This window comes from Gobio gobio, assembly GCF_949357685.1.
Source record: "Gobio gobio genome assembly, chromosome: 14".
In the NCBI taxonomy this organism is placed as follows: Eukaryota; Metazoa; Chordata; class Actinopteri; order Cypriniformes; family Gobionidae; genus Gobio; species Gobio gobio.
In genome coordinates, this window is record NC_137107.1 from 30,028,678 (window position 1) to 30,040,247 (window position 11,570).

General features: G+C 36.7%; 1 protein-coding gene across 2 annotated transcripts; it reads right to left on the reverse strand.

Annotated features, from left to right (window-relative positions):
- Nucleotides 1-498: 498 nt before the first annotated feature.
- Nucleotides 499-10,763, reverse strand: ccdc61 (coiled-coil domain containing 61). 2 transcript variants are annotated; one of them, XM_079835453.1, is made up of 13 exons: nt 10,555-10,763; nt 9,732-9,902; nt 9,565-9,647; nt 6,317-6,477; nt 6,079-6,231; nt 3,211-3,412; nt 3,022-3,104; nt 2,685-2,908; nt 2,525-2,603; nt 1,969-2,172; nt 1,300-1,333; nt 1,132-1,198; nt 499-1,023 (listed from the first exon to the last, which is right to left on the reverse strand). In XM_079835453.1, the coding sequence occupies exons 2-13, from the start codon at nt 9,883-9,885 to the stop codon at nt 929-931; spliced, it is 1,539 nt and encodes a 512-aa protein (XP_079691579.1). In that variant the 5' UTR covers nt 9,886-9,902; nt 10,555-10,763; the 3' UTR covers nt 499-928. The 2 variants fall into 2 exon arrangements, with proteins under 2 accessions (XP_079691579.1, XP_079691578.1); XM_079835452.1 differs by lacking the exons at nt 499-1,023; nt 1,132-1,198; nt 1,300-1,333 and having other exon boundaries at nt 1,635-2,172.
- Nucleotides 10,764-11,570: the final 807 nt, after the last annotated feature.

Consider the following 11,570-nt stretch of genomic DNA (forward strand, 5'->3'; position numbering starts at 1 on the left):
TATTCAGAACAGCTTTTATACCTGCTTACTGTACATTATAGCAGATGTTAATCTATAGAGTAGACAACCATGCCATTTTATTATATCAAGAAAGGTTTAAAAATGTTGGTCTCATGACCACATCTAAAGACAAATTTAATGTTTTTGTTATTCTATATACAAAGATTTTGATGGAATCACATTAAAAACAAGACTTCGGGAGAAATGGCAAAACGGCCACAATTGAAACATGTTAAGAGGCCGAAAGTCAAAATACCTGCAGCATAGAGATTTACATTTAAGCATTTGGCAGATGCTTATCTAAACCAACGTACCTCAAGACATACATTTTATCACTATCTCTGTTTCCTGGGAATGAAACCTATAACCTTTGATGCATGGCATGGGGCTAGCAACATGTTACGGGAACATTAACTTGCAAAAAATAAAATGGATATCACATTCTGTTGTGCTCCATTGTATAAGAGTGCATGTAAAGAATAGACACGAACTGCAAGATCATTTTATATATAAAAAGCTTTGTTTTTCAGAATCTCACAAAAACAAAATGTGAAAGCATCTAAAACAGACATAAAAACATACACTCTAATCATATAAAAAACAACAATGGTCAACGAACACTAATTCATTAAATGTACACAGGAATGTGTTTTAAAAAAACAGTATATCCTGAGGTCATACTTTTGGGCAAGTCTGATATGGCAACAGTCTCAAGAACCCCCTTCACAAAGCCAGCATAACTGCATTTTGAGTCAAGCCCAAAAGCTACATTAGGGATTAAGAAAACAAACAGTATTCAAGTCTCATTAGTATAAATGACTACATGTTACAGACACGTCTGTACACAGTGTTTGAAAGAAATGATTGTCCAAGTTTTTCAGTCTTTGTGCAAAATGCCTAGATAGACATCTAAATCCACTGGGATTAGTTAGTGTCCTGTGTCAAGGTCCCGCATGTAGTCCTGCAGGGCTTGGAGTCGAGCGTCAATCTCTGACAGGTCAGCCCCCGTGTCAATAGATGTGTCTGAGTAGGAAAATACACATTGCTTACATGTATATACTATTGGTTATAGATGCATATACAGAGAAAAGAAGAAGCAAAAAAAGAGTTATAGGGGAAATTATGTGGTACCTGCCGCTCGCATCCTTTGCGCCGGGGTGCTACACAGTGGTTTTTTGTTTATGTGTCTTCCTCTGGACTAGATGGAGCAACAACAAAAAATCAGCAATGATAATTTTTCGAGGCCTAATCTTTACAAAATCTTACACAAACAACCTAGAATTTCACATTGTTACTCACCACAGCTGGACCATTATACACCAGTTTCCTACCTCTGCAAAATATAATAATAATAATAATAATATCATACAACAAATAGTGCATCATTTATTTTATGTTTTTTTTAAAGGAGACTTATGCTTACCAAGGCTACATTTATTTGATAAAAAAATATACATAAAAACAGTAATATTGTGAAATATTACAATTTAAATGTTTTTTATTTATTCAAAGCTGTTTTTCAGCAGCAATTACTCAAGTCTTCAGTGTCACACGATCCTTCAGAAATCATTCTAATATGCTGATTTGCTGCTCAATAATCTGTGGAAACTGATACATTTTCTGCTTGAAAACAGCATTTATAAGAAATATAATTTGTGACAATGTAAAAGTGTGTACTGTCACTTTAAATCAATTTAAGGCATCCTTGCTGAATAAAAGTTTTTTTAGACTTACAAAAACAGGCCAATTTAATTCTTAGGTTCAGAGAGAGGGTTGACAATTGTCACATAAAATAATATTTTGAATATTATACAAGAAATCTTGACTAATATTATAGGCCAAATGGGGGACAAAAATGCAATAAAAGTGTAGGCCTCTCTGCACCTTTTTTTAAACTGATTACTGACGCCACATTTAACCTGGCCAACATGAATTTGGATAAACAACATGTTTTGTTTATTGACATGCCTGCTATTTAGAGGCTTAGCAAGCTCTTCAAACTCAGCTACTGATCCTTCAGAAGAGCACCGACTCCTCCTGCTCTCCACAGACACACTCCTCCTCCTGCCAGCACTTCCTGCTCGCATCAGCTGAGGAACGGGCTCTCTGGAGCGTGAACGCCCTCTTTCCAGAGACGGTGAAGCCAACATGTCCCTTCTAATCTTCCTCTGACTGTTGGAAACAAAAGCAGACCTCCTGTATATCTTTAAAAGGTAGGAAATGGGTTCAGTTGCCTATATATAAATTCGACCAGATAATTTCATCCTCTTATCAGTGTGATCTCAAAAATCCGATTTTTTTTCTTTCTTGCATTGATGTGCCAGATTCATGACAACAATATGACAACTTAAGAAAATGGATTCATGCTAGGGACAAAGAGAGTTTATGGATCACACCTTTTAAAATAAACCACATTCCTTCTCACAGACAGGGCAATGCTTGTAAGGAAAAACACAACAAATAAAACAGCAGAAATGCAGCAGAAAAAGAAAATTAAAAATACTAAATGGTGAAAGAGTCTTACTTCTTCAGTTCGGAATCTTTTTGGCGTCGTTGTCGGTCTTGGATGTAGGCTGTAGGGTCAAACCGAGGCCCCCGCGACCCTGTCAAAAGAGAAAACAAGACTTGAATCAAGCAGGACCTAAACGGACATCTACATTTGTTTCTAGTCTTCACACATGTACCCGTTGGAGATGGTGAGGGTCTTGCGATACAATTCCGAGCCCCTGAAGAGTCTGCCCTCCTAACTCTCTCCTCTGACCTCCGACCCCTGTCCTCCGTCCTCTCTCTCGACCCGGAGCGCGCTCTTAAACCTACACGGGTCAAACTGCGCTCTCTGGATAAAGACCGATGAATCTCCCCATCACACCTGAGCCCACTTCGGCCAGACGTGACTGGAGTTGCCCGACTGTTAAAATAGGAAGATAGGAAATGGAATGATTAACATGTGCCCAAAAAAAAAAAAAAAAAATTTAAATACATGCAATAAAAAGGGCACAGATGGCAATTCATTAAGCTTACCCACGTCGTAACAAGGCCAACTCAGTGGTCAAACTTTTAACACGTATCCGAAGAGCACGTTCTGAAGCCCTGAGCTCCTCCAACTACCAACGAGAGTGAATTTGAATATTTAAGTGACTATGCATGAGTGTTTTATGTTGTCAGCTCGTCTCTCTCTTTACCATACAACAATAATCTCATTAGACACACCTGTTCCAGTAGGAGGCGCTGTTCCTGGCTCCTCTTGCTTGCAGACCGTTGGCTTTTTGCCCTTTCCTTCAGCAGCTGTTCCTCCAGGCTGTGCACTGCCTCCCTGAGCCCACGAGCCCCAGGAGTAGAACCGGCCCCTACCATCTGTAGACGATCCAGAGCCTTGGCCAAGGCCTCCTTTTCATCTCTCACCAAAGCCAACCTGATAAAGCATAAACCACAAAAAACATGAGAGAAAAAGAATAGTAAGCGCAACATTCAGTTTTTACACTTTTGTTGTGATTTTAATTAAGAAAATTTGTTTAACTTGTAGAATATCATATCAACCGAAACATAAAATGCTAAATTATGCAAAAAAAAAATTATTTTATTACTTTCTTTTATTACACCGGACGCGTCACGAAAAAAGCGAAGCGGAAAAACGAATATTTCTTGTGCGAATAGTTCGCGTCAAAACCAGTCACGACACGAATTTGCGACGTCTGTGACGTTTCAGAGCTCCAACATTCCAAAACATTCGCGGCGACAGCTGAGAAAACATGGACACTTCATTATTCAGTGAAGACGAGCTTTTCACTTTATTTAAAAGACAGAAAAGAAGGTTTTGGGTTAACCCAGTCTTGAAGAACAGAGAGTCTGAAGGGGAGTATGCTAATCTTGTACAAGAGCTAAAACTTTATCATGGCCGGTCCCGCACTTACTTTCAAATGTCCGTGGGACAATTTGAGGAGCTCCTCCAGAGACAGTAGCACACATTCACTTAGTCCATAGTCACGGACACAATTAGGTTTAGAAAAAAATAAAATAAATAAAATTAAAATAAAACCATCGTGCAAATTATTCTCGTCAAAATCGCGTCCAGTGTGAAAGGACCGTTAGTCTGCTATGAGCGAGAGATGGAGAGGAGGAGTGCTGAAGTAAAACCCTGCCCTCCTTTCAATATTCCATCTCACTTGGAAATACGTCACAGCACTGAAATAAAATCAGTTGCAATTTCCGGTTCACTGGGACTTAATAGCAACAATTTAAAGGTGCACTGTAAATTTTAGCGCCATCTAGCGGTGAGGTTGCGAATTGCAAGCGCCCACCGCTCACTCCTCCATTTCGAAGCACACAGAAAATCTACAGTGGCCGACACAGGGCAAAGATGTCATCATGCGAGAGAGCAGAGAGTAGCTAGCGCTCTGTAGAGCAGTTTGTTCGTTTAGGGCTACTGGAGAAACATGGCGGCGCGAAATGGTGACTTCTAGGGATGCCACAATTCTCAATATAATATTGAACCGTTCGTTACGGCATTCACGGTTCAATACGCGCTTGTGAATTGCGTTTTTTTTGGTTTTGCATTGAATTAATTCTTTTTCTACAAATTCTATAATTTGCCTCCATCCCAATCCTGAAAAACACGACATACATTCACATCACACGTTAGTGGTAGAGTTATACTCACGGAACACTATAGTTATTCACAATCACGAAAGTTCATTATTTGCATGCGTTTTAAAGCCTTGCCGGCTCATTCGCGTGCGCGGTTTTAACATGCGTTTTTCCGAGCGCGCGCACTAAATGCCTGTCAAACACGTGATTACTGAACTAAGTAGTCTTACTGCACTAATACTGTCAAATACACACAAGATTAACGTAAACACAGTCGGTTATGTCTAAAGTGAAAGTAAAATCGCGTGTGTCTGTATATTAGATGAACGGAGGTCTTAAATTGACAGTGCAGTAGTGAACACGCTGTCCTTAAAGGGACAGTTCACCTCTAAAATTATGTCATTATTTACTCACTCTAATATTGTTCCAAACCTGTATTCATTTCTCGATGACAGAATTTTCATTTTTGAATTAACTATCCCTTTAATGTTAATACAACAACAAAATACAGAGAGAAAATCACTCATTGCTCTTGACTGAAAAACTTTTAAATACAGTAGCTTTAATAAGAATCAGTGTATATTTTATAGTGAAGTTTATGTAGCGTTTTATTTTTACATTTATTCATTCAATTTCATATTTAAATACTGCTGTACAGCTCTGAGCTGCCAGTGTAAATCTTTATATATATTTATTTTATATTATACAATACACTAGGAATGTGTAAAGTAAAGTTTTAAGTTTAAGTAAGGTTTTTAAATTCTTTTAAGTAAAATAAAGAAAGAGTATTGCAATAAAAAATAGTCTTTTTTCTCCTTAACCTCTTGCTGTTCCTGTCTCCTAAGAATAGAATAGCAAAAAACTGATGTGACAAGCCATTAGAACCGAACCGAAAACCATGGTTAAAAACCGAGGTATGTATTGAACCGAAAATGTATTGTATTGTATTGAAAATATGAAGTGTATTGCTGCATCCCTAGTGACTTCACTGTAAGGGGACCTTCAATCTATGTCAATGGTTCATTCTAAGGTAATAAAAACATAACGGTTCATTATGTAAGATCTTTATACACCACTGAAAACATAGTTATGTATATTATATTGCATTTCTGTCAATAGATCCTCATAAATATTACACACTGCACCTTTAAAATGCTTTGAAAGGATAGTCCACCAAAATTTTTTAATTCTGTTATCATCTACTCTATTTGTTTTGTCCATATAATCGAAGTCAAAGGTAACTAAAATGGTTTGGTTATCAACATTCTTTAAAATATTTTCTTTTATGTTCCAAGGAACAAAATACATTCTACAGCTTTGAAAAAATAGATTTTTCATTTTTGGGTGAACTACCACTTTGCAAGATTTGCAAGCTACAACAGTATAGGCTACAGGATTTCTTTCTTATATTGTGCCGACTTTGTCCCATGCACCTGCAACTACCCAGGTGTGCTAGGGGTTTTTGTTTACATATTGCATAAATAAATAACTGACTCTGCACGGAGCCTGCGTGATTCTTGGTCTGATACTTTGTGGTCTCCTCTCAGTGCCAGTGTTTTCAGCTCGGCCCTCAGAGCTCGGATCTCTTTCTGAAGCTCTGCAGGATCAGGTTTGCCAAGATATGGAAGTGGAAGAGGATAGTGTATCCTAAACAAAAATGAATTAATTAATTAAAAACTGCACTGTTTTAAGAGTGATCAAAGCAGACTGAGAGATATCAAACTACACAGACCTGTCAAACTCCACAGTGTAGATGAGGATGAGGTATCGTTTAGCACTGAGAGCAGGAGACTGCGGCTGAGCACGAGGTCGGCCAACTACACCTGCCTTTCTATTCCGCAAAAGCTCGAGGTCGGAATAGGTCAAGAGGTCAAGGGTCACTGATTCACTGGACTGCAAAAGATAATAAAAGCAAATTAGATTTATTTTATGTGATTAACAGAGAAGACTGGTTAATCATTTCATAACCATTTCTGTTGCCAATAATTCTAGAAGGGAGGGTAGAACAATTGAAATTTAATCGAAACTGTGGCATGAAACGGTATGAAAATTTCATATCACGATTATAGTGACCCAAATTATCATGATTATCAATATTATCATGGTTTTGTTCAAATGAGATGAAAGTGTTAAAAAAGAACAGATGCACACACTGAAAACATTTCAACAAGTTTTATATTTGAAAATCAACAAACAACAAATAAAACAAGCAGGTCTATGCACCTTTGTTAAGCAAGATTCTATTCTGTGGCATTTTCTTCCTTATAATAACCGTCGTCAATAGCAACGCATTATAACGGCACACATCCACCACGTTATCACAACGAACGTGCGCTCTCTTTTCATTCAAATGCAACTTCCGTCTCTGTTTTTGATTGTATTGAAAATGAAATCAGGACTTTACTAATAATACTACTAGAATTATTACTATAACTTCCTATGACCATTGTCTGGACGATTATTTTGTACACTGAACAAATTGGATTTATAAACAGGTAAGATTTAAAACATTCTCAATTCAATATGTGCCCATAATTATTTATGTGGTTAAGAAAATCTGTGCAATAAGTGTACAATGAATATACATTATATCCATTAAATATCACCCTAGTCTTGTCTGAACTTGTTTGTTCGTCTTTGACCTCAGTACTAAGACTACGTCTGGGAAATAATAACGTGAAGCTTGAGCCAAAGTCCACTTGCCTTGCGTTCGCAGATTTGAAGTGTTTCCCCCTATTACAGTGACTTTCTTCTTGCAGAACATGCAGGCAGGGTGACCGTCTTCGATTAAGTTTACCTCAGGACTTTTGTAAAAGCCAAAATAAGACCACACCTCAGATTTGGTCCTTGGCTGAAAAATCTCCCGGCACTGTCACTGCCTTCTGCCATTTCTTTTCATTCAAAAACAACATTGTGCGCTGCGCCTGCACCAGACTGATGCTGACTGGACAGGATTAAGCACGAGTTTTCAAAATCGTGATGATCAAACGCGGTTTTAATGATAATTAAATTTTAAACGCTATTACTAACCATCAGTACATTTTATCGTGGTTTATCGCAACACCGGTAATCGTTCCATTCCTAGGCATGACTGTGATATCAAATCAGAAAGACTGATTTAATGAAATACATATTTGTGCAGCATGTTTCAGAGTGAACATTAGCACTGTTCATCACGCAAGCAGCTCATGCACTGGTGTTTTCAGTGTCTCGGAGCGGCTCGGTTCACAGTAAATACTGCTCCAAGCCATTATTGTATCTGCTCTACTTTTGGCTGGCTTATAACATAAATTTTGGGAACGGAACATGCACTATGGAAGTAAAATAATGCCAAATATTTTTTAAACAAAAAAGCTTGTTGAATTGCACTACTTAAAAAAATATGCATTGCATTAACCATGCTTGCATTGTATTTGGTCCATTTTATTTCGCTTTACAAATTCAGTGGTACAAATTGGACAAAATTCAACAGTTCACATCTGGGAACTGCAGGAAAGCAGTAGATTACAGAGTATAATCTCCATCTGCTGTTAGTCGACCTCACCAGCAGGTGGTGCAAGCGGCTGTAGTCGAAGACCAGAGCAACGTGTAGAGGGAGTCATTCATTCATCAAATGGATTTACAGAAATGGAGCAAGCGATACGTATGTGTGATTATTATCAGGGCCAGTATATTTGTGGAAAAGCTGATAAAGACACAAAAGCAATGTTTACATTTAAGTCTTCGCGGTTACTTTTGTACATGCAAGCAGCTTTCTCTACCGCACATAGTCGCACATTTAGGGACCGTCTCTAAAGTTACACATGATGACGTGTATACACGTTTCTTCACTAGTATTTGAAGAGAATGACTTACAGTCATATAACCCACTGTAAAGTGTTCATGTAGGTGTCAGGCATGATGCATACTTTTTATATTTTTGAAATTAGAAACGTGTATACGCATGTCGTATGTAACTTTAGAGACGGTCCCTAAATGTGTGACTATCATCCAATGTCAATGACTACGTTTACATGGACAGCAGTAATCTAATTATTGACCTTATTTTGAATAAGACAATATTCTGATTAAGAAGTTTACATGAGTTGCTTTTAGAATATTCCGTTCATGTTCCCGTTTTACATGTTATAGAACATAGCTTGATTAATGGTTCGTCATTACGTCCCCATGCCACGCTACGCTGTCCGACGTCCAATCATAGCACGACTTTCGTGGGTCTGTTAACCCTCTGGGGCTCTTGAATTTTTTTTTAATTAAAAAAATTGTAAAAAAATCGTAGCTTCATCGGAATGGTCCGAACCTTGGTGACTTTATTGGTACTTGGTATATGAACACCCAAAATTGGGGACAGGGTTTGAAAAGTCTAAATGGTCATAAAAAAAAAAGAGTCACACTCAGGACCTTCGGGTCAAAAATGACCCCCATAGGAAATGAATGGGAAATTGGCAAAAATATGAAAATACAGAGTTTTTTTGTGCATACAATCTACAAATCAGCCAGGATGCAGAAAAAAAGGACTAAACAGTGAAGGGGTGCGTTCACTGTTTAAATGCGTCTCGCGTTTTTAACCTCAAAAACACGCTGTGTGAATGGAAGAAAATGAAGAAATTAAGACAGTTGTGCTGTAAAATAAATTATATTATCTTTATTAAACAGATTTTTTAAGAGTGAATTATTACATTAGCTGTATTTTTTTAGTATCTTTATTTAGTAATATTACTGCTATTAAATAATGATAATTATTATTATTATTATTATTATATTGTCATATTGATATATAAATCACAACATTTTTAGCCAGCCAAACTGTGCAGCCCAACAAACAAGCACAGCAAACCAAATGCTAAAATAAAATAAATAATTTCAAAGAAAATTTTATGAGAGGGGGAAAAAAAATCTTCAAATTGAGCAGCCCTGTCTTGACAATCATTAAAAATCAAGACACCATAACAATACATTACATACGATTTATGGACCCACCTTGTTGACGGCAGACTCAAGCATGCTACAGAATACTGGAAACTGTTTAAAATTCCCAGTTTTCCGGGTCAGATCCTCAATATCTAATTATAGAAAAAAATGTTACGACATAAAACAACATTTCAAGCAAGCAAACACAGAATATGAGTTTTAAAAGCTTAACTTACAGGCAGGATCGAACTCTCCTCTCCACTGGTCCGCTGTAACAACATCTGAAATCTCTACGATTAGTAACCGCTCCGCCAACTCGACCTTGACAGCAAATTCAGTCCCCCGAAATTTCATTTCTTCCTGCACAACTGTGCCACTGCCAACCTCCATTTCTTGCCAATGACAGCCTAAAGGAATCATTGCACATGGTCATTTCAGTTCTTCATAATGCCCTGATCAGAATTTCTTGATAACAGCTATGTTACAGACAGACAGACAGACAGATAGAGATAGATAGATAGTCTACTTATTAAATGAAAACATTCATTATAACCGTACAGTTTTCACTGAGATGGTCTGTATTCATTATGTTAGTGCTGTTCATGTCAAATACACACCGACCTGTCCATTACAAATGTCAACTTCACTGCCATGACAGGCAGGATTTAGGTCACGAAACATTTCAATGAATGACACTCTTATATCTTTACACTTCACTGAATTTCTTTGCATCTTAGGTAAATATAGGTTGTAACCTTATTTATTCATGAATTAATTTGCAACATAAGTTGCGAACTATTGAACAACTCAGCATGTCAGCTAAAATGATGGAGGACTCTTGCTAACCCTTAAGATTTTGACAATAGACTGCCAACGCAGGGATAGTCGCACAATAACACTATAAAATCAATCGCAGGAATAATAAAGACATCACACATCATGGTTTGGAGGCTACAGAGGAACACGCGACTACAGAGGATGATAAATGTGCATAAGTTCATGTTACGATAGATGCATCTTAGTCTAACGTTCCACACAACTAGCACATTAGCAACATACCCGTTATTGGTGGAAATGCTTTAAGCAGGGAAGAGCTGTAAGACTAAAAAAACTACATTTATCGATGAACTGAATGGAAAAAAACAGAAAGCAGATTAATATCTTTTCTATGCTAATTTAGCTAGCTCATGTTCAGAAATCTGGTCGTTACTCGTTACTGAGCTCGGACAACTGAAAACAGCGGCTCAATGACCGGGAATTTAAAACTCCCGCCCACAACTGTTTACATTGGTCAACTTGTACAAACGTTGATATTCTATTGGTTGTTCTGCTTGTCAGTCAAAATGGAAACGTTTCATTGTGGCAACGCCTTCGGAGAACTCTTCACGCCCATAAAAGACATGTTATGAGCATAGCTTATAAAACATTAAAAACCGCCAAACATTTAAAATAAATAATAATTATAAAAAAATTTATATTGACACCCTGTTCTTTTTGTGGAGCTTTGTAAGAAGCTATAATTCATTTATTTTGGGATTGTCCTTTTTGGAGTAGTTAGGGGCAACACAACTGGGAAGTTTAACATTCATAAATATAAATACACAAAATTTAAACCACACTTTCTTTAAGCAAGAAAAATATTTGTATTTAAGTACAATATCAACGTATATTAATAAGAAGACTATATATAATAACCAAAACAATATATATATATATATATATGTATATATATATATATATATATATATATATATATATATATATATATATATATATATATATATATATATGTTTGACATTCTTTCTTAATATATTTTCATGATTGTTTGTGTACCAAAGCTCTTTAATGTTTCTTCTGTTAGATTAAGGTTGTTACTCCTTATTAATTTCTAATATATGTGCTTTCCATTGTACTTGATCGTTGAATACAGGAATAATTGTGTTATTTCTTATTGTGTTAAATTTGAATTAACCCTCTGGGGTATTTCGGGTCAAAAATGACCCAAAGCGTTTTATAAATCTTTTTTAAAAATCATAGGTTCATCGGAATGGTGACTTTATTGGTACTTGGTATA

What these genes read in the sequence shown, in the direction of transcription:
- ccdc61 (XM_079835452.1), bottom strand. Translation starts at nt 9,885, where the DNA reads ATGGAGGTTGGCAGTGGCACAGTTGTGCAGGAAGAAATGAAATTTCGG. An exon ending in TTGGCCTTGTTACGACGTGG is followed by an intron (nt 2,909 to 3,021) that starts GTAAGCTTAATG and finishes CTATTTTAACAG; the next exon opens with TCGGGCAACTCCAGTCACGT. An exon ending in ACCCTCACCATCTCCAACGG is followed by an intron (nt 2,604 to 2,684) that starts GTACATGTGTGA and finishes CTCTTTTGACAG; the next exon opens with GGTCGCGGGGGCCTCGGTTT.